This window comes from Telopea speciosissima, chromosome 3 (genome assembly GCF_018873765.1).
Source record: "Telopea speciosissima isolate NSW1024214 ecotype Mountain lineage chromosome 3, Tspe_v1, whole genome shotgun sequence".
NCBI lineage: Eukaryota > Viridiplantae > Streptophyta > Magnoliopsida > Proteales > Proteaceae > Telopea > Telopea speciosissima.
This window is the reverse complement of record NC_057918.1, coordinates 58,015,018-58,038,689: the sequence shown is the minus strand read 5'-3', so window position 1 is coordinate 58,038,689 and position 23,672 is coordinate 58,015,018. Positions and strand designations below refer to the sequence as shown.

At 40.0% G+C, this 23,672-nt stretch overlaps 1 protein-coding gene across 1 annotated transcript in view; it reads left to right on the top strand.

Moving 5' to 3' along the window:
• Positions 1-23,672, top strand: part of LOC122655334 — a 42,508-nt gene that overhangs the window by 3,642 nt on the left and 15,194 nt on the right. The window contains exon 3 of the mRNA XM_043849539.1: positions 4,639-4,719. Coding sequence (XP_043705474.1) covers positions 4,639-4,719 — 81 coding nt within the window. The remainder of the gene's footprint in view (positions 1-4,638; positions 4,720-23,672) is intronic.

The following is a 23,672-nucleotide window of genomic DNA, read 5'->3' as shown; positions in this document are numbered from 1 at the left end:
GCAACTCAACTCACAGTGCCTGATTCATATTATGCAAGGCTAGTGTTACCAATACTATTTATCCATTTCACCCTATTTAAAGTCATATCTGCTGTTGACATATAAGCAGCCATGTAGTTTCTCAACAGTTCAAGACAGGTCATTTGCCTTTTCCTTGTCCGTTTAACAATAACACCTTAAGATATACCAGATCACTCCTCCTTTCTGGTGTACTTGTCAGTATTCATTCATTGACGATCCTCATCTCAATTTGCACTCCTGAAGCACCTCTTCTTCATCCAAATTAGCTCTAATTCTTTGCATGATGTTGTCTTCAAACTGTCCTTCCCCAGTAAACCAATATAACAAAGTGGTCACCTGGGGTAGCATCGTAGCACTTCTTTTCTGAAAAATCCTCTGTTAGGCAAAGCATACTTTTCTTAAATAATTTATGTTCTTGCTTGATATGAGTCCTGTGACAAAATCAGATAAAATAACCAGAATTAATGAAGAAGAGGAATGAATGAAATTTGGTCCATGAATCTAAGAAATAGTGAGATTTCCCGATCTCTTACAATTCGAAGTAGGATTTGAATTGATGTCCTTTCTTTGATTCCTGTTTTATTGATTCCTCTTAAAGGTTTCATTTCAATTGTTTGGTTATTCATGATGTACGATGATCCCTGTGCAGCACCGTGGCTCAGGGACTATCACTCATAAAGAGTCTCCTAATTGTGGTTGCCCCATCCCTTTTAGGACAATGAACTCATCCACAAGATTTTGGATCTGGGCCTTGAGAACCTCAACGGGCACTCTTCGTGTTGCTGCCCAACTGAAAACATTCGTCCTCCAAGGCTTGGATAGCCTTCTAAAAGGCATTGAAAGAAGAAAAGGAGAAAAAAGAAGGAAGAAGATGAGAACCAAGAGAGAGAGGGAGAGAGAGAGAGAGATATTGACAAGGTAGAAGAAGGCTTATGGTTGGGAATCAAACTCACCTTACTGTCTGCCACAATATTTATTTATATTGATAAAATACAGCAGTGACACCATACGATAAGGATTCCACTAACGCAAGACTTCTGTATTAAGAAAAGACTATAGACCATAATTACCCTTCAGTAGACTACACATAAAGACAATAGTTCACAGATTTTAGACAATAACTTCCAGTTATAAACTTTAACACAAGTATAAACTGTAAGACGACTCCCCCTTAAGCTAGATCATATATATCAAAGGCTCTAGCTTGGAACATCAAGAACAATTATAAACAGCAGAACCAGTCTTTACATATATTGATATATATCAGTCTTAGATACCAGTGGCCACAGAGAGAACTTCCTTCTGGTTGCAACACCAACACAAGCACACCAATCATCAGCTGAAACAGGGGAGAAAAATATTCGTGTCGAATAAATCCATACAACAATGAACAAAGCATAGTTGTCAAGGCGTCTAGGCGGATTTTTTGGGACCTAGGCAGTTATTGCCTTAGTATATTGAACGCCTTGGCCCTTATTTATGCCGAATATTCATTTACTTAAGATTTTATTCATCAATAAGCAATACCCGCTGTTTGAATCCAATAAAAATAGTTAAAAAATAAAATTCTAAAAGGATAAAAAGTAAACCCCCCAGTTGAAGAAGAACAACTGGATTTTCGGCGATAGGTGAAATTTTCAACTTTCTAATGCTGGGGTTTTTTAAAATCTAAAAAATCCATAAATCTTTATATGGTAAAACATTGCTAAAAACCAAAAAGCGATAAAATATTCATTTGTTTTGATATCTAAAAGCATTATTTCATTCAGAGCGATTTTGACAGCATTCATGTACGTTAAATATGGTTTGACCGGAACATAACTCCTTCAATATGAATCAGATTTAAGTAATCTTGAATTTGTTGGAAAGCTGGTTTTGTGCTCTACCTAATACAAAAAATCTCATGTAAAAATAAAATCATTTGACCAGTCAAACTTCTTGGAGAACAAGAACATTTCTTTAAATCGATAGCAGTTTAATTACTTATAGATAAGATCATATTTTCTAAGAATGGTACAAACCAATTGTGAGACTAGGTATAACATGACAATGACCAATTCCAAGAACAGTATAAACCAACAGTGTGTTTTGATTGTTTCAAACTTCCAATAGCTTGCTTCTTCAGTTCTACTGTCTTCTGTTGACTTTTAATGACTTTATGTGACTTAATATTGATTTTTCATGACTTGATGTGATTTAATGTTGATTTTTGTTGACTTGATGTGGCTTAATGTTGATTTTTGATGATATAAGGTATATATTGTAACATACTAAATAATGTTAAAAAAGAGGGAAAATAAAAAATAACACTTGGGCGCTTTAGTCGCCTAAGCGCCTAGGCACCTCTCCACCGCCTTGGGTCACCTTGCCACCTTGACAACTATGGAACAAGATAAACGGTAGAGAATGTCAACCCCAAACGAGAATACCAACGAGAATACCATCGCAGTAACATCAACATCAACATCAACATCATAAGCCCTTCTCACAGAAGGCAAGTAGCAATCTTCACAAAGAAGACAGATAAAAGTGCAGCATAGTTTGCTGCGAACCACAAATTAAAGAGCAGCATAGGTTGTTGAGAATCACAAATAACAACATAAGGTAGATGCGAACCACAAGTAACAACATAGAGTAGCTGTGAACCACAGGATAATAACATAAGGTTGCTGCGAACCTTAAATTACAATCTTGTTGTTACAAACCAGTGAACCACAAGTAACCATCTTCATAAGAAAATACATCGCTGATGACAAGAGCAGATGACCTTAATAGACAAGCAAATGACACAAGTTGATAATTATAATAATCTTCAAATATCAGATGATAACTCATGATAACTCTAATCTCCCCCTCACCTGGACAAATAATGGAGGGGAGTTTACCAAGTAGAACTTCAAAAACTGAAGCAATATATGGCAAACTCACCAAATTGGCAGTTACCAAGAGCAGAAAAAATTAGATCTGATGACCAAGGAACTAGAAGCAGTCTCCTATATACACATCGTACTGTCATCCACAAGCCACAGAGATTGATCACAGTTCATACAGCATCAATATATTGAATCAACAATTACTTAGAAAACTACAGGGCAGAAACAGTGACAATCAAAAGTCCCATATCAAGGAGAAGACCAAGAACATTCAACCACGGTGGTAGGCAGCCAAGAATCACATGTATAATCAATGTGGGGTCTCAAATACACCCAATATATATTATTCAATGAATACATAGCAGCAAATCCAGCCACAGACAAGCAGATTAAAAAAATCCAAAACTGCAGGGAAGAAGAACTGAATGATTTGAGAGAAAAACAGTAGCAGCCAATCCAAAGCATTGATGAAGACCGATTTTTAATATATAACAGTACCTTGGTAGTTGAGATGATCCCCAAATGTCTTGAGGATCCAACAGTTGGATTAAAAACACAATCCAATATTCAGGTGCAGCAAAAAGGCCAAAAACAGGGTTGCCGCAAGGTATAACAGCAGCAGAAATATTCCCCAAAACTGGAGTTCTGATGGTAGTAGTAAAAACAGTAAACTAGAAGTTATGAGAAGTGTACCTTTACCTACTGCCCATAAAGAGATCAAACCAGCAGTACCATAACCAGGATATGTAAGACCAAAAAAAGGGTGACGAAAGAGGTAAGAATAGTAGAAAAATTCTCCATAACAAGGGTACCACAAGTAGTATAACCATCAAAAAAGGGTGCTGCAGGGGGTTAATCTCCACCAGCTAATTGTATCAAAACAATGATTGAAACCAGAGATAACATTACCAGAAGAAAAACCCTGAAACAGAGCTGCCGCAAGTGTGTAAGGTTCAATGCAATGCCAAAAAGGGATCAAACCAGATCCATATGAAGGGAAGCAATCGAAACTCCATGTGCAGGAAACTTCATATCAACAGAAATCTTCATATCAGTAAAGTGCAGTGTATGGAGATATGATATCCAGCAACAACACTTCATGTTTAGGTACAAACAACACATTCTTCAAAAGGGAGAAAGTTATATATCACAGCAGAACGACAAGTTACCATCAAAATATTAGAAACCCTGGTTCTTTTAATATTGAATTAACTAGGGTACAACTTTTTTCCCTTCTTTTTCTTCATAGGTCTGATACCATGTGACCAAATCAAATAAAACAACCAGAATCGAACAAGAAGAAGAGAAGGAGAAAGAAAGAAGAGAACCGAGAGAGAGATCGACTAGGGAGTAGAAGGCTTATGGTTGGGAATCAAAGTCACCTTATTGTCAGCCACAATATTTATTTATATTGATAAACTAGGGTAGTTACACCATATGATAAGGACTCCACTAGCGCAGAACTTCTCTATTAAGAAAAGAGTATAGACCACAACTACCCTCCAATCAACTACACATAAAGACAATAGTTCACAAACTATAGACGATAACTTCCAATTATAAACTTTAACACAACTATAAACTTATACTAGTGCAACAAGAGAAATGATTTACTAGTTCAAAACTGAACTCAAAATTGTTTTTTACTTTTCATTGTAGTTGATAGACAAGCACTTGTACTTGAGCGTTTGCTGCCTTACCTTACTAATAAATGACTAAAACAAACTTGGTTTTTCATGTTCAGGATCCCATCAGAACTTTTACTGGTCGAGAGAAATACAAGAGACCCTTGTGGGTAACTGGTGCGCTAGATAAGCCCTCTGTGGTAAGAGCTGATGTTATGTGTTTTTATTTATTTATGTTTCTGAATATGAACTAGGTTTAACATTGGAATTGTGATCCTTGTGGGCTAGAGATTGCTAAGCATCATGAAGTTTAAAGACGACAAACAACAACAACAACCACCACCTTATCCCAACTAAATTGGGGTTGGCTACATGAAGCTTAAAGACTTAACCTTATTTATCACTTGAGAGCTGAAAGGCCTGCTAAGTTACTAATTTTAACACTTGGGTGGAGCCATGTTTTGACCAACTGAGATGTCTGATAACATATTTGAAATTATTTTTTTGGATCAATGTTATATTTTTTCTTTTTTTAATTAAATTGTTAACCAGTCTGTATGTACCGGATAATTTCAACAGATATTTGATGCAAAAATGCATGTTGCTTTCACCTATTCAATATTTCAATCTGATATTAGTGCTCAAAGATATAATTAGATTCTCAATACTTCAGATTAAAAACTAGCATTGATCTCCAAGTGACAGAGAAAAAAGATGAGACTGGAAACTGGTTTAGTTTCCAAAACTCATTCTTTTGGGCTACTTTATTTGGTGTCATCCCAAATTCTTCTCTGGAACAGTCAGGTCTAGTTGGCAGCAGGGTTAAACAAGCTCAAATTTGAGAAATTTGGCCTCATGATGCTTTCTTCCCCTCATTTAGAGTTCAAATTCAAAGTCTTGGGCCTTGGTTGAAAATTGTCAGCATAAACCACAAATTTTTACCCCAAACCTTAATATATACGAGATGATGTTTACATATATGTTGATCCAAAAAACATAGATTAAGATGATCAAAATTTTGGTTGATATGCTGGGGATTGCTACAAACAGTAATTGGAAGCATTAACAGCAAAAGCCTGGGCTTTACCCTCAAAAGGGCTAGAATTGTTATCTATTGTGTTAGAAACAACACTGACTTGTTCAAGGGCCATCCAAGATCACATAAATACAGATGAGAAGGGAACATAGATGCAATGTTCAGTTTGGTGTGTCAATTAAAGTTTTTCGGTCAGATAATGCTTTAAAATAACCCCAATGTGAAATATCTGACTTTTGTTCTGATTATGGAATGATACATCAAACTAGTTGCACTTATACTTCCCAACAAAATAGTGTGGCTGAACGGAAAAATTGGTACTTGCTAGAGATCGTTCTTTAATGTTTCATATGCATGTTCCCAAGTATTTTTGGAGTGATGCAGTTCTTATTGCTTGCTATTTAATAACTCGCATGCCATCTGTTGTTCTTGATAACCAATCTCCCTTTTCTGTGGTTTTTCCCAAATCTCTCTATTTGGGTTACCCTCATAGGTGTTTGGTTGTATATGTTGTAATATTGGTTCAAGAGTATTTTTGTCATTGGGGTATTTCAGTCCTCGTACCTATTCTAGAATATTCCTAAACTCATTATAAATAAATTGAGACTGTGATCATATTGACACAAGCCATTATTCCATTTTCAACATGGTATTAGAGCTAGGATCTACATTTCGATCCTAACCCTAATGCTGAAACCTTAGACCTTTTCTTCTTCTCTTTCTTTTTTGTTTTCTATGCCTACAGCTCCACCACCAAGCACCGCCACGACCACCACCACCTGATTTCGCTGCCGGAGGTCTCCCACCCTTTTGTCTCGCCTCCAGCTTCTTTCTCTCTCTCATGTGACTTCCTCTCGAGTCGCCTCCCCTTTCTCTTGCCTCTCGTGACTTTCCTCCACCCTTCTATTCTCTCTTTCTCACCCCTGGTGGTGAGTTATCTCCCACCAAGGGGTCTTGCACCTGATATGGTTTAAATCCCTTATTTTTGGGGTTCATTTATGATTTCTTTCAAGGTCCTCTTTGGGTGTTGATCTGGGTTTTTGTTCGGCCAGAGACTATGGCTGATTCCGATATCTCCACCGCCTTTACTGGACACGAAGGAGCAAATCAGCGTGACTTCTTTCCGTTCCCTGCCAGCCCCATTAAATTAAATGGAAGCAATTATCTGATGTGATCGAGATCTTGTTTTTTGGCTATTGGTTCCCGTGGTCTTTCTAGTTACTTCACAAGAACCACTACTATGCCTATTGATGCTGGTGCTGCCCAAGATAAATGGATGACATCAAATTTTCTTGTGATGTCATAACTCATCAACTCCATGGATCCTAACATTGCTAGTGGCCATCTCCTTCTAGACATTGCTGCCAAGATTTGAAAAACAGCCAAGGACACTGATTCTTAGGTTAGTAACATTGCCTAGTGCTATGAGCTCTGTCAAAAGATACATGCCACAAAGCAGCGTGAATTATCTCTCCCAATATTATTCTAAACTTCGTGGCATGTGGCAACAACTGGATTTCTATGGGCCCTTTACTGCTAATTGTGATGTTGATGCAACTACCTTCAAGAAGTGGGAAGAAGGTCTTCGGGTATTTGATTTTCTCGCCAGACTAATTATGGAGTATGATCAGATTCGTGCTCATGTCTTGAATCGTGATCCCTTTTTGACTCTTGAACAGGGTACTATCAGAGGAGAGCCGTCGCACTGCTATGGTTCACCCAGTTACCCAAGAGCATTCTGCTTTCTTTAGCAGCCCACAGCCGACATCTCGTGGAGGTCCTCCTCGTACTATGGGTGATCGTTCCACTGTTGATCGCCCACCAGTGAAGTGTGATTTTTGTGGCAAGGAACGACACACCAGAGAGAAATGCTGGACAGGATCGTTCTTCTACAGCCATGGCCAATCAAACTTCATCTGAGGACACTACATTCGACCAATCTCTTTCCCAAGAGGAATTCCAGTATCTTCGTCATCTCATGACCAGGCTGGACACCCTTCATCAGCTTCTTTTGCAGCCTCTGATATTTCCTTGACAGGAACCTCTGCTCCATCTACTTCTACTCCGTCAGGTATTTCTTTTGGTGGCCAATGTGCCTCAGTCATGTCCACATCTTGGATAATTGACTCAGGAGCCACTGACCACATGGCAGATTCTCCTTCACAATTTTTTCAATATTTTCCTTTATCTGGTAGCAATAAAGTTCATATTGCTGATGGTCCCTTTCTTCTGTTTCTAGTAAGAGCACCATTAAGTGCACTCCTCTTTCTCTTTCTTTTGTCTTACATGTTCCTAATTTTCCACCAATTTACTGTCCATAAGTAGTTTGATTCATGATTTACATTGCACCGTGACTTGAAAATGGGTCGTACTATTGGTAGTGGTAAGGTGGTTGGTGGTCTCTGTTAGAGTTTTTTGATGTTTTGGTCTAAGGGTATTTTAGGAACTGAAGTTCTAGCATTATTATCAATGAATCAATATAGCTGTGTGGAGGAGACTCACACACACAATACTTATAACCATAACACCTTCTTCTCTTCTCCCTTGTTTTTTTCTTCCTCTCTTCTCTTCCTCTTTCTTCTTCTACCTTCGCTTCTTCGTTTCCTTGCAGCTCTAACCTATAACTCAACTTGGTATCAGAGCTCTCAGGTTTGAGAGTCGTATCCCTCTTTTTCTGCTCTTTTGTTTTTTTTTCTCTCGTTGGAATCCCTTAAACCCTAGGATTCCAAAGAGGTGACCTCTATGTGAAACAGCTGTGAAAGAGTATGGAATAGGTTCTTTACAACCTATTTAGTTGTTTGAAGTCCATCTTTGAGCTCTATCGAAGCTCTCTTGAAGCAGCTTTGAAGATTTGGAGCTCCATCTAAGGTTACTGCCAGCCTCTAGTTGCAGGCCCTATATTTCTCTTTCTCGGCATGTGTTTGGATCTTGGAATGGCTCTCTAGGATTGTACAGAGGTGCTTATTAGGCCTCATGTGTTCCTCCTTGATGAATGAGGACCTTGTTTGAGCATAGCTCATTCCGAGACTGCTACTACTGTCTTCTTCTTGCATTTGGAGTGCCATCGGCTTCCACCTTGGTTGAGGAGTGATTATGAGCACCTTAATTGAATTCTTGGAGCTTGTTTAGGTTGGTATTGCCTTTTGGAAAGTGTTTGGGTGCAGCTTAGTCCAGCTTATAACTGCTTTTTCTTCCTTGCTGGGATTTCTTCCTTGTGTTGGGTTCATATTTGGGTTGAGTGTGTACTCCCCACTTGCTGTTGGAAATCTGGTTTATGGTTAAGTGTTGCTTCCCATATAATATGGTTGATTCGGGTACATCTGGACTTGGTTCGGTTGATTCACAACCCACTCGAGGTGCCCCTCAGTTGGTTTATGAAAGCACACATACACAGATTTCCTTTGTGAAGCTTGATGGTACCAACTACTTGAACTGGTCACACTTTGTGAAGCTTTCCCTTAGGAGCAAAGGGAAACTTGGGTACATTACTGGTACTGTTAAAGCTCCAGAGCCTGGTTGACCTACCTATGACAAATGGGAGATTGAAAAATCTACTGTCATGACATGGTTAGTTTTCTCCATGACACCCGAGATTGGGAGAAGGTTTATAAGAAAAGAAATTGCCAAGGCAATCTGGGACAGTGTCTCACAGACTTTTGATAGAGTGGGTGACTCTGCCAAGGTCTATTAGCTTCATTTAAAAATTAAATCAATGAGGCAGGGTGACAGGACCATTTATGCGTACTACAATGCTTTTCTTGGTCTTTTCGAGGAGTATGACCACTACAGGGATCTCCACTTGACCAACCCAGAGGATGAAGCAAAGGTGTATCAGACTCTTGAAAAGGAGCGTGTCTTCACTTTACTTGGTGGTCTGAACCCCGACTATGAGCCAATTAGGATCCAGATTTTAGGTCGGTCTCCCCTTCCATCTCTTAGTGAGGTCTGTAGTTACTTACAGAGTGAGGAGACACGACGTGTTGCTATGGAACCAACACCAACATCATCTCTTAAGAGGTCAGCTCTCAATTCTAGTTCTTTTCGAGACACTCGTGGAGGTGGTAGAGGTTAAGGGACTAACTGTGAGGAAGACAGAGTAGTGGAGACAATTGGTGCCAGTGGAGTTGGGAGAGACAGGTTTAAATGTGATCATTGTGGGAGAACTGGACATACCAAGGATAGGTGTTGGTCCCTTCATGGTCGTCCTTCTGGCACACGAGATCGTGGTGGCTGTAGAGGGGGAGCTAGAGCACACTCTGTGATGACTGAGGCAGATGTTACACAGGATGACTCTACTTTGGCAGATGCAATATTTTGCAAGGTCATGTCACAGTTGAGCATATCTCCTGCACCCACAGTGGCCAGCTCTTCTTCATGCTCAGCTTTGCAGGTCTCCACTTCCGCTTTTGCTGCAACCCAGTATTGGGTCATTGACTCTGGTGCCACTGACCACATGAATGGTACATCCCGTTATTATGATTCCTATACCATTTTCTCTGGTAAGGATAAGGTTAGGGTAGCTGATGGCTCCCTTTCCTCCATATCTGGTAAGGGTAGTATTCCTGTTACATCATCTATTTCCCTTACTTCCGTTCTTCACGCCCCTAACCTTACATTTAATCTTTTATCTATAAGTCACTTGACTAAATCTTTGAACTGTTGTATCACATTTTTTCGTTCTCACTGTCTATTTCAGGATTTGGTGACGAAGAGCATTATTGGTAGTGGACGTGAGGAGCAAGGTCTTTACCGTTTTGACCCTTTTTTGCCCGCAGCTCAGTCCTATGTGTGTGACGTAATGATAGTAGTTCTGTGGAGTCTGTTATGTTATGGCATCGTCGTTTGGGCCATCCATCTCTTGTTGTAATGAGGAAACAGTTGTCTCACTTATTTTCTTCAATTGCTTCTTCTCATGTTTTTCAATGTGAACCATGTATGTTTGTCAAACATTGTCGTTCTTATCCATATCATGGTAATAGAACTGCTGCTCCTTTCTATATTGTACATACTGATGTTTGGGGACCTTCCCCTACTACCTCCTTATTTGGCTATTGTTTCTTTGTGTCATTTGTTGATGATTTTTTCTCTTGCTACTTGGAATGTTCTTTTGAAACATAAAAGTGATGTTTGTGATGCATTTCAGAATTTTTATCAGATGATCCTTACTCAGTTTGATACTCGTATCAAAATTGTTCGGTCTGATAAAGGAGGAGAATACATGTTTGGTGGCCTCCAAGCCTTCTTTACTAATAATGGCTTTATCCATCAGCTCGCATGTGTTGACACACCCCAATAAATTGGCGTTGCTGAGAGGAAAAATCGCCATTTATTGGAGGTTACCCGTAGTCTCTTGTTTAGCATGCATGTTCCCAAGACCTTCTGGTCTGCAGCTCTTCTCACTGCTTCCTTTCTCATTAATCGCATGTCTACCAAACTTCTTGATTTCAATTCTCCCTTAGAAATCTTATCTCCACAGGTTTCTGCTTTCTCTCTTCCTTCTAAAGTCTTTGGCTGTGTTTGTTATGTGCATTTTAACAAATCACATCGTACTAAACTTGATCCCAAAGCTCTCTAGTGTCTTTTTCTTGGGTATTCTTCTACTACCAAAGGTTATAAGTGCTATCACCCATCTTCTCGCCGGTGCCTCACCTCCAAAGATGTCACTTTCCTTGAGTTTGTCCCTTTCTTTGCACCATCTCAGCATCCTCTTTAGGGGGCGAATTGTGGAAGTGAACAGGTTGCTGATTTCCTTCATTATCCTCTACCTATCTCTCCCTTTATGCTTGACATTGGAAAGCACAGGGATGTAGAGGTGAATACAGATTTGGTTGTTGACAGTGGTTCTGGTAAGGAGAAGGATTACCATATTAAATACAAGAGAGGTGAAGGCTTGCACAATGAAGGAAAGAAGACCTACCAAGAGTCTTCTTTGGATCTAGATCTACATCCTGAGAGTCATTCTCCTCAATCAGGTGATATCCCTTCTCCTCCATTTGATTTAGACCTTCTTATTGCTGTTAGAAAGGGAAAAAGAGCTTGTACTAATCCTATAGCCCAGTTTGTTTCCTATAATGCTCTTTCTCCTACAGGTTTTGCCTTTATTGCTGCTCTCTCTACAGCTTCTACTCCCAGGAATGTTACTGATGCTATGTCTGACCCAAAGTGGAGACAAGCTATATCTGAGGAGATGATGGCTCTTGAAAAGAATGGTACTTGGCAATTGGTGGATCTCCCCAGGGGACGTGTCCTAATTGGATGCAGATGGGTCTATACAATCAAGTATAAATCTGATGGTACTGTTGAGAGATATAAAGTAAGGTTGATAGCCAAGGGGTACAGTCAAGTCTATGGGATTGACTATCAGGAGACATTTGCTCCTGTGGCTAAGCACAACTCTATAAGAGTTTTTTTTATCATTGGCTGCTAATAAAGATTGGCCATTGTATCAGTTAGATGTGAAGAATGCCTTTCTTCATGGTGACTTGGAAGAGAAAGTATACATACAACCCCCACCAGGCTTTAAAATACCTTCAGCTGAAGGGAAGGTGTGTCTCCTCAAGAAGGCACTATATGGACTTAAACAGTCACCAAAGGCATGGTTTGAGCGCTTCAGACAGGCTATTCTGAAGAATGGATATTCCCAGAGTCAAGCTGACCACACTCTCTTTACCAAGCGGGGCAATGGTACCATCACAACCCTCATTGTCTATGTTGATGATATTGTAGTCATCGGAGATGATACGACTGAGATAGATAAATTGAAAATCTACTTGGCTAAACAGTTTGAAATCAAAGATCTGGGTCCCTTGAAGTATTTCCTAGGCATTGAAGTATCAAGGACCAAGAGAGGAATTAACATATGTCAATGAAAGTTTGTGCTTGATTTGCTGATAGAGACAGAGATGTTAGGCTGCAAACCAGCAAGTTCTCCTATTGAGCAGAATCACAAACTAGGAGAAGATTGTGGTCGTTCTTTTGTTGATGCACGAAAGTACCAGAGGCTAGTTGAGAAGCTTATTTACCTTTTTATTACACACCCAGATATTTCCTATGCAGTGGGATTAGTGAGCCAATTTATGCATGCCCCCAAGAGTGGCGATTTATGTCACACCCCGGCCCGGTTAATAAGGGCCATGTGTGATTGGACGTCTCAGACACCCAATCAATCCCAGTAGGATCGCACATGCAGTGTTCTATTCGCAATTTCATCCATAAATATCAGAATCTAAATGCAGCGGAAGCAATAATAGAGCAGTATAACAATAAATAAGGAAAGACTAGTGATAGTATTATATTCAAAAGGAGTTGTATGTACATCATTTACATTGTATTTCCAAAAAAGACATTAACTCAAGAACCCAAAAAGATAGTTATATACTATCACATTTACAAAAGTGTCATGGACAAAAAGAAAAGAAGTAGCTTGATCAGCCTGGACGTTCAGGAGAACGCGCAGTCGCCGCAGGAGCACGAAGCAGCGTGCTCAACAAGGAAAGGAGTATGAACTCCAGCAGCAGGAAGAACATCCTCACTAGGAGAAGTCCCCATAGAACCAGCAACAACAACGGAAGCAGTTTCATCTGTAAAAGAAGGACGTTCACGGGGGTGAGCTCTCCACTGAGCCCAGTAAGGGGGAGGGGAAGCATACGTACACAATAAATCATGATGCATGTCCTAACTAGTATGCTCCTAGCACAGTTACTAAGTCTCATGAGGTATAAGTACTACTAATGGTAGATGCTAACCTCGGTCCCGGAATTCACACATCGGTCACCCGAGTGAAACCATTCTACCACGGTGGGGACCCGCCAGATCGGCATGACACCAGGCAGCGGACCCGACAAACCCCCAAAGACCAACCCTGTTTGTTTATTCCCACAGCGGAGCTGACACGCTAACATGAGACAGAAGATGGCACCCCGGCATGTCCCTTCGGCTATACCACGGGTTGTCCAACACCTCTCCCCCTGTTGGTAAGGGGCGTAGTACTGGGTAATGAATATCAACCTAGCCCAGTGCAATCTAATTATGATGATACAAGCATGGATTGAGTTATAGAGTACTGAATTCCACCATCAACAATTCCACATAAATAAAATATCAATGCAATGCAATGCAGCATGCTCATATGCCGCCTAACTCACATGCATTCTAATGCATTAAATCAAAGCTAGAAAACTATATGCATCAGATATATTTGTAATGGTGCATGACATGGCAATCAGCACAACGTTGAAATTAATATGATAAACACACAGAAATTAAGGTCAAGGTCTCCTTACCTGCAGTGTAGTTTAACCTAGCCAGATAACCCAGCAAACAGTCAAAGAACAGCAAGAACAGACCTAAACAACATATCAAAACAGCATCTATTAGGCCTTACTAGAAGTCAGGGCAAACCCCAAAGCACTAGGGCAGCAGGGACATCAAAAAGACCAGCCGGATTCAGAGGGGTTCAGGGCCGGTTGACCGGCCTTAGGCCTGCAACTCCATCCGGCCCTGAATCCGAAATTGGGGTTTTTGCTCTACAAGGTCAGATTCTTGCATGCATGACCTCAATTTGATGTTTCAGTATCATATCAAGGTGGGTCAGTCTAATTGGGGTTCCAATTTAATGTTTGGTTTCCTAATTTAGGAATTTATCAATTAAACCTAAATTAACTAACTTAGGGTTCATAAATTGCCGTTTAGGAACAGCAAAATAGGTTCAGAGTTGGTTTATTCCTACAACTGCAGGCTTTAATGGGACTGAGACTGATTTAAACCAGTCCAATTATGTCCAATTATATAAACCAAAGCTTGGTCTTCAAGCTTTAATGGCAGGAATCCATTATAGGTGATTTAGAGATGGAGAAGAAGGAAGCAAGGAGGAAGACAACAAGTTCTAAGGCTTACCTCAGTTGTAGAAACAGAGATAGAGTGCAGGCAGCCTTGGATTTGTGCAGGTTCAGCTCAGATTTCAGGTATAAATCCAAGCTTTCAAGTGTAGAGCTTCCTCTTCTTCCCTTCTCCTTCCTTTCTTCTTTCTTGTTTCTTGTTCTCCAAGAGAGAACGAATTTTACAGCTCTTAGATTTTAATTGTGATTTGAAAATAGACTAAGAGAGGGTTATATATAAGGTTATATGGCATTTAAGCACTAAGGGGCAATTCTGTCCTTTGGTTAAAATCTTTTCATAAATTAATTTTAAAAGCTATTTATAACTATAAATCTGCTTCTAATAACTATTCTAACCATAACTTGATGCCGGACGACATCAAAGATTATCCGATTACGGGTAATTATCTAGAACAACATTCTCCACTGAGAAAGTGGGTCCCACAGGGGCAATTTGACTAAAATACCCCTGAATTCCTATTTGGTCGTACAAATAATATATAAATTCATTTAAATCGTACTTACAACATTTTTAATTGAGGGAGAGGCTCTGCATAGCCTTCAGGCAGCAGATTCAGCACAGGTAACTCCGGTACAGTGTCTCACTGGGGTCCTCTGACTCCAGAAGTGCAAATTGGGAAAGATCCGCGGAGTCTTCCATAGGTGTGTCGAGTATTCCTTCTGTGTCCTCGACCGATACAGCCCATAGCATTGATGCTACCATAGACTGAGAAGTGGAACCTGTAATCACACAAGTCCCAAAAAGTTCAAATTTATTCGGAAATTTGACTGGGTTTCACAATTTAGATGCTGTGTATTGGTATTCTTAGATATTTGAAGTCGTGCCCAGGGAAAGGACTGTTGTATGCCAAGCACAACCACCTGAGAGTGGAAGGTTTTACTGATGCTGATTGGGCTGGATCCATCACAGACAGGAGGTCTACCTCTAGCTATTGTACCTTTGTGGGAGGTAACTTAGTCACATGGAGAAGCAAAAAACAGCCGGTTGTAGCTAGATCCAGTGCCGAGGTAGAATATAGAGCTATGGCTCATGGGGTGTGTGAATTCATATGGTTGAAACAACTAGTTCAGGAACTGAGGTTGACACTGAAGGCCCTATGGGGCTCTACTGTAACAAGAAGGCTGCCATCACTATTGCCTACAATCCAGTACAACATAACAGAACCAAGCACATTGAAGTTGATCGACACTTCTTCAAGGAGAAGATAGACTAGCTGCATTTGTACTCCTTTTGTAAAGACTGGTGATCAACTGGCAGACATCTTCACTGGGAATGCATGACATTTATTCTCTAGCTTGAGGGGGGTGTTAGAGTTATTAGATGTTTTGGTCTGAGGGTATTTTAGGAACTGGTTAAGTTCTAGCAGTCCTATTATGTATTTTCTTTCTCTTTTACCTTTTACCTCTCTAGGTAGGTGGATGTTATCAATGAATCAATATAGCTATGTGGAGGAGACTCACACAAACAATACTTACAACCGTGACACCTTCTTCTCTTCTCCTTTGTTTCCTTCTTCTTCTCTTTTCTTCCTCTTTCTTCTTCTACCTTCTCTACTTCTTTTCCTTGCAGCTCTAACCTAAAACTCAATTGTCTCTACATGCTGGACAGCTCTTCATCAGTTCCATCAGCTTTGGTTTCACGTTCTGAATCATCTGATTCTGCCTTGGCCGAACTTCGTAGGTGGCATCGAATTTTGGGCCATCCTCGTCTTAGAGTCTTATCTACTTTATTTTCTAGTTTAGTTTAAAGTTGTAATGCAAACAATTTCTCTTGTGATGCTTGCATTTTTGCAAAACATACTAGAGCTATGAATCCAGTTCTAGATAGTAGAAGTTTAATACCATTTGGTTTGATTCATTCTGATGTGTGGGACCCTACCCGTTGTGTTTCTACTTCTGGCTTTCGTTGGTTTGTTACCTTTATCGACTGATTTAGTCGTACTACTTGGGTTTACCCTATGCATCAGAAGAGTGATGTCTCATCTTGCTTCCAGTTATGTCATAAAATGGTTCAGAGTCAATTTGATGCTAAGGTAAAGATTTTGCGAATAGATAATGGGAAGTAATATATGGAAGGATCTTTTCAGTCTTATTTATCCACTCATAGGATTATCCACCAGACATCTTATGCCACACTCCAGCCCAGAATGGTGTCACAGAAAGAAAGAATCGACACCTCTTGAAAGTAGCCAGATCCCTTATGTTCACCATGGCAATCCCTCGGTTTTGGGGTGATGCAGTCCTTTCTACTGCATACCGTATTAACCGGCTACCATCATGAATACTTGACGCACGCTGCCCTCTTGAGGTATTATTGGGGTCTTCCTCTCTTGTTGTGCCACCGAAGGTGTTTGGTTGTGTGGTTTTCTCTAGAAATCACCAGGTTAGTGGGAAATCTGATCCTAAGGGGCTTCGTTATATTTTCTTGGGATACTCTGCCATCCAGAAGGGGTATAAATGATATCACTCACCTATCAGAAAATTAATGGTCACAATGGATGTTGTTTTTCGAGAATCTGAGGCTTACTTTTCTACCCAAAAACCTCTTCAGGGGGAGTCTGTCAGTGAAGTAGTTCCACTTATCGAACCATTGATGGATGTTTTTGTGCCTATCTTGGAAGATACCTCCATAGAACTTGAAGATGGTATAACTGGAGCAAAACAAATTTAGGGGGAGCAGGAACAGCCCTTACTTTAGGGGGGAGACACAGAGTACCTTGAAGACCTTTTCTCGAGGAACATGACATAAAAGAACCACCACCATTGCTCCCACTCAATCGGTACAACCTGTTCCAAGTTCTTCTACTGTTAAATCTGATTCTGATCCTACTCTTGACTTACCAATTGCTATTCGTAAGCCACAAAGAATCTATACTAAACATTCTATTTCTAACTTTGTTCCATATAACTCTCTCTCTCTCCCCTTCTTTCTATGCCTTTGTTTCCTCCTTGTCCTTTGTTTCTATTCCTAACACTTGGTAGGAAGCATTAGCTAACTTGAGGTAGAAAGAAGCAATGAATGAAGAGATGAGTTGCCTAACAAAGAATGAAATCTGGGATTTAGTATACCTTCCTCCAGGAAAGAAACCCGTTGGCTACAAATGGGTCTTTGCTGTAAAACAGAAGGCTGACGGATTTGTGGATAGATACAAGGCACGACTAGTGGCTAGAGGCTTTACCCAAACCTATGAGATTGACCGTCAGGAAACATTTGCCCCAGTTGCCAAGATGAACATTGTCAGGGTAATCATTTCGTGTGCTGTTAATCAAGGATGGGATCTTCAACAACTTAATGTAAAGAATGCATTTCTTCATGGGGAGCTAGAAGAAGTGTACATAGAAATTCCTCATGGATTTGCTGCCCCAAAACACAAGGAAAGCTATGCCGGTTGAAGAAAGCATTATATGGTCTAAAATAGTCCCCTAGAGTATGGTTTGGTTGGTTTCATAAAGCTATGGTGTCCATTGGGTATAAACAGACCAATGCTGACCATACTCTGTTTATCAAGAAGACGGGCCAACGCATTACAGTCTTGATCGTTTATGTGGATGACATAGTTATTACTGGGAGTGATAGTGTTGAAATAGGCAAACTAAAGGTCTATTTGGGAACCGAGTTTGAAGTAAAAGATCTAGGGAGGCTTCGATACTTCTTGGGAATAGAAGTTGCTCATTCTGCACAAGGTATCTCACTCTCTCAGAGAAAGTATACACTTGATTTCTTATCTGACACGGCATGCTGGGATGTAATCCTATTGATACACCATTGGAATCAAATACTCATTTAAAGAGTAAGGATGGAGAGCCAGTCGATAAGGGCAGCTATCAAAGATTGGTTGGGCGTCTGATATATCTATCTCATACACAGCCAAACATAGCTTTTGCAGTAAGTATAGTCAGCCAATATATGTTGACCCTTACTCTACTCATCTGGAGGCAGCGTATAGGATTTTGAGATATTTGAAATCTTCACTTGGAAAGGGCGTACTCTTCTCTCCTCACAATCATCTTAAAGTTGAGTCTTTTATTGATGTTGACTGGGCAAGATGTCCAGATGACAGAAGATCTACATCAGGCTATTGTTCTTTTGTTGGAGGTAACTTGGTTACTTGGTGAAGCAAGAAGCAAGCTGTTGTTGCTCGATCCAATGTTGAAGCTGAGTTTCGAGCTATGGCCCATGGGATATGTGAACTCCTCTGGCTCCAAGGGTTTCTTCAAGACTTGTGTGTTGTGGTTGATCTGCCTATGCGGATTTATTGTGACAGTAAGTCAACAATAAGTATTGCACATAATCCAGTTCAACATGATCGCACCAATCATGTTGAGATAGATTGTCACATCATCAAGGAAAAGATAGAACAAGGGGATTTGTGTTCCATTTATCCATTCTAGTGAGTAGTTAGCTGACATTCTAAGGGAATTAGTAGTAGCAGTTTTTGTTCTATAGTTAGCAAGTTGGGCATGGTTGATATCTATGCACCAACTTGGGTGGGGGGGAGTGTTGTAATAGGGGTCCAAGGGTATTTTTATCATAGGGGTATTTCAGTACTCGTACCTATTCTAGAATATTTCACTCATTATAAATAAAGTGGGGTTATGATCATATTGACGCAACCCATTATTCCATTTTCAACAGTTTTGTTCACAACCTTCACGCGGGTGTTGATAAATTATTCTTGCGTGCTACCAAGTTTGTGTTTTTTGAGTTTGCTCGCACTTAGAAAGGTTATCAATGTTATGATCCTAGTATTCGTCAATGCTTTGTCAGTGTTGATGTTACCTTTTTTGAAAATATACCTTACTTCTTTGCTGAGAATCGTCCTGTGGATGCTGATGTTCTTATTTCTCCACCTATCCTTGCACTTATTCCCCTTACTGACTCTCCCACTACTAGTTTTCCACTTAAGCAATTGTAGGTTTACAAGTGCCATACCAAGTCAACTTCCATGAACCCGCTTGATCCTTCGGTACCACTCTATACTTCATCAGACCCTTTGCCTAGGGATCCTGATTTGCCAGTTTGTCTTTGTAAAGGTACTTGTACTTGTATTCAACAGTCTCATATTGTTTATCCTGTTTTTCAATTTTCTTACTATGTCTCATCTCTCACTTTTACATTTCAACTTTGTTTTATCTTTATCTACTAAATACTAGGAAGCTTTGTTGCATACTTGCATCCTGGTTGGAAAAATGCTATGGATGTAGAAATGGATACCTTGGTGGATTGTCAAACATGGTCTCTTACTGACTTACCCCTAGGAAAGGAGCTTGTGAGCTGTCATTGAGTGTACACAGTTAAGTACCTACTAGATGGTTCAGTTGAGCAGCTAAAAGCTCGTTTGGTTGCAAAGGATATACTTGGACGTATGGTGTCGACAATTTTGAGACTTTCTCTCTAATGGCCCATCTTAATTTTGTTTGTGTTCTTATCTCCTAGGTTGTGAATCTTAATTAGCAAATGTTTCAGTAGATATAAAAAATGCTTTTCTTTATGGTGATCTTGAGGAAGAGATATGTATGGAAAAACCTCTGGGGTATTAATGTAAGACTAGAACACTAGTCCCAAATAACCCACAAAAACAAAATAGTAACAAGGATAGAATTAGAAAGTTAGGGTTTCAAACCAAACCAGTCATGAGAAGGCAACCAAACTTGGATTGAATGTTGCTTGTACGGTAGAGAAACATTGCTGAAAGTTTCAATCAGTTCTGATGGAGGAAGTGGGAGATATGGAAGCAACACCAAATTAAAAAGTTAAGCCTTGCAGGCCAAACCAACCTTCAGCTTGGGTTCAAATCTGAATTGAGTGGAGGTCTTGTTGAGGGGAGGCTCTGCTGCAATTTTTATGTGGTTTCAATGGACAGAGATGAAGTTATGGTGGTGGAATGAAAATAGAAGGATTTTGGCTATGGGGTAAACCAGCCAATAGGATAGGCCAGAACTGGGATCGAATGAGGTGGTTGATGGTGTGATTCCATACTCCAAAATCCAGCAGATTGTGATTTAAGGTTGTGAAGTTATGGGGCTCTGAAGTTGCAGCAACAATCAACTCGCAGGACAGCAGCAGTCTTCAATCGAATGGAAGTAGCAGAAGCAACAGCTTTGTATATGCTTGGAGAATAGCAGCAGTCTTCGATGGATCTTCACAGCACTTGTGTTAATCTGAGGGGAAGCAGCAGCAGTTGTTGCAGTCACAGGTTAGTAGCAGTAGTACCAAAGGAGATCGAGCAGGTTAAGAAAAGAGTAGAAGGGAGAAGAAGATAGAAGAAAGGGGGTAGGGGAATGGCTTTCTCAGCCTAGGTCTCTCACCCACAGCTATCCCAGCTGTCGAAACAAGGAATTATTCCCATAATCGATGGCAAGCTTGGCCAGAAAATTCTATTCTTCAAAATCTGTTTCTATTACAAGAGGGGCTGCCTATTTAGTGGAATAAGTCAGCTTACAAAATTAGAAACTTAAGAAATAGTAACTTCTAAAAGAGATAGTAACTTCTAAAAGAAATAGCAACTTCTAAACAAAATAGAAGCCTAATGAAAATAGAAACTAGGCTTTATGGTTCAGCCAACATGTAAGGAACAAAAATAGAAACTAGTAAATACGGTAACTACTAAAGGCTGGAATCATAAAAATAGAAACTAAGGTGCAGCAATCCTAGTTGACTGGTCAAGGGAAAAGCTGTCAAAATCGTGGAGCATCTTTGGGCAGCTACTAGAAGCCCTGCTTGGCTGGCTCGAGTTAGTCCTGCTTGGCTGGCTCGACCTGGTCCAGTTCTGGAGAACGGACCTGGTTCGTTGGTTATTTTGCTTCTTCCTCTGGCCAAAATCTACATCAGGTATGTAAGTATGTTGCTGAAGGGGAGAATGCATCCAAGGTATGTTGTCTTCACAAGGCCATTTATGGGCTGAAACAGGCTCCTCGTGCTTGGTTTGATAAGTTCAGTAAAGTTATTGGTTATTATGAGTTTCCTTAGGTGCTTTTGATTACTCTATATTTGCTTGTCGTTTTTGGGCCAACGTTGTCATTGTTATTGTGTATGTAGATGGTGTTATCATTTCTATTAATAATTCTTTTGGCATTGAAGATGTCAAAGCATATCTAATCCGACATTTTCAGATGAAGGACTTAGGTATGCTTAGGTACTTCTTGGAAATTGAAGTTGTTCGTTACAAGAAGGGTGTCAGTTTGTTTAAGAGAAATATGTCCTTGATCTTCTAACTGAGATTGGCATGTTGGGCTTTAAGCCCATTGATAAATCATATTCTAAAACTTGGGGCTATGATGACAAAGATTTTTTGGATAAACATCAGTATAGAAGGTTAGTTACCCATCTCAATATTTCCTTTTCCATTGGAATTATTAGTCCATTTATGGAGAATCCTAAAGAGGCTCAATGGGATGCTGCTTGTTGCATTCTGAGATTTCTTAAAGGTGCTCCTGGGAAAGGTCTTTTTTATCGACATCATGATCACACTAATATTGTGGGTTATTCTGATGTTGATTAGGCTGGTGTTGCCGACGATTGTTGGTCTACTATTGGATATTGTGCATTTTTTGGAGTTAATCTTGTGACTTGGAAGTGTAAGAAGCAGACTACTATGACTTGGTAGAGTGCTAAGGCTGAGTATAGAGTTATGATACATACTGCAGCAGAAATCTATGAAGATGTATTGTGATAATCATGCAAAGATTTATATTGCTAATAATCCGGTTTTCCATGAGAGGACTAAGCATATTGGGTTGGCTGTCATATTGTAAGGAATGCAGTTATACAAAAGCTAATTTTGACTCTGTTTGTCAACTCCGGTGATCTACTAGGCGATATGTTCGCTAAGGCGTTGTTCTAGCTAGCATTTCTTAGTGGTTGTTCCAAGCTGACATGGGAGATATATATGTATTCCAGCTTGAGGAGGAGTATTAAATTGCATTCCTAAATTGGTGTTGGACATTGGGGGGGGGGGGGGGAGAATCTTTTTGAATTTTCACCTGTTTGCTTGTGTTGGGAGACATAGAAAGGAAGAAACAGAAGAACATTTAAGGAAATGACCTGAAATCTGCCACAAATTTTTGGTGATGCAGATTTATCACCAAACTGGGCTTCTTTTATTAGGAATAAGTCTAAGGATGAGTTATATACATGTTGGGCCTTTGATCCCATGGGTTTTCACTGTAATAAGTCACTTTTATGGACCTAATGTAGGGGTACATAGGTTGCATACGGGATTAGCTCTATACTTAGTTTATTTTCATGTTTTAGTGTTTTTAATTGAACCGGTTGAACCACTGGTCCAATTTAAGTGGTTTTAGAATATTCTTTTAGAATAGAATCTTTGTAACTTAAGTCATATTTTAGGGTATTTTAGAATAGAGTGTTTTGTATTTAGACACAGCCAGGATTCCTATTCCTAGGCTGCATATTTAGGCCTTTGGCCAATATAAATAAAGCTCATTGTGGGGCTCCTCTTGACCTCACTGTTTTAGAAAATTCTGCTCAAGCTGCTCTGCAACTTTGTTCTCTCCCTTGGAGGTTGTCTTGTGTTTGATCAAGGCTGGTGGGATTGGTGTTTGATCCAATCGACACCTTGCGGTGTGAAGCCCGGGTGGTTCTCTTCAAGTTCTACTTTCTAGTTTCAGTCAAATATTCAATTTTATTCAAGTTCCTCCGTCAACAAGCTTCTGTCAATAATTTTCTTCCATTACAAGTAGAAGCATCCCCATCCCTATCAAGGTACTAAAACTCGGGTCTCGGTACCAACTCGACTTTTGGAAAAACCGAGACGAGTCGAGATCTCGCCGAGTTGGTGCATTTTTTTTTTTCAACTCGAAGCCTCAACTTTGGGTGAACTCGAGATCTGGACCCGAGATCCGAGATCTCGACGAGATATGTCAAGTTTTGTCCAATGTAAGGTATTTAAGTGGTAGGTGGGTTAAAATAATGGGTCGAAACCTAGATCCAACCAAGATCCGAGATCTCGCCGAGATATTGCACTTTTGAGACTCGTAGGCAGTATCGTCTCGGCTTTTCCAAAAACCGAGAAACTCGGCGAGATCTCGCGAGTTCTCGAACTATGATCCCTATGAGGGGTATTTTTGTCCTTCGTATGTTTTGGGGTTTTACCCTATTATTTAATGAGATGGATGGGGAGTCTCAACCTCACGGTTGTGACTTCCAAGAGTTGCAGCAGTTCTACTTCTTCTTCCTCCCTCCATTCCTTCTCTTTTC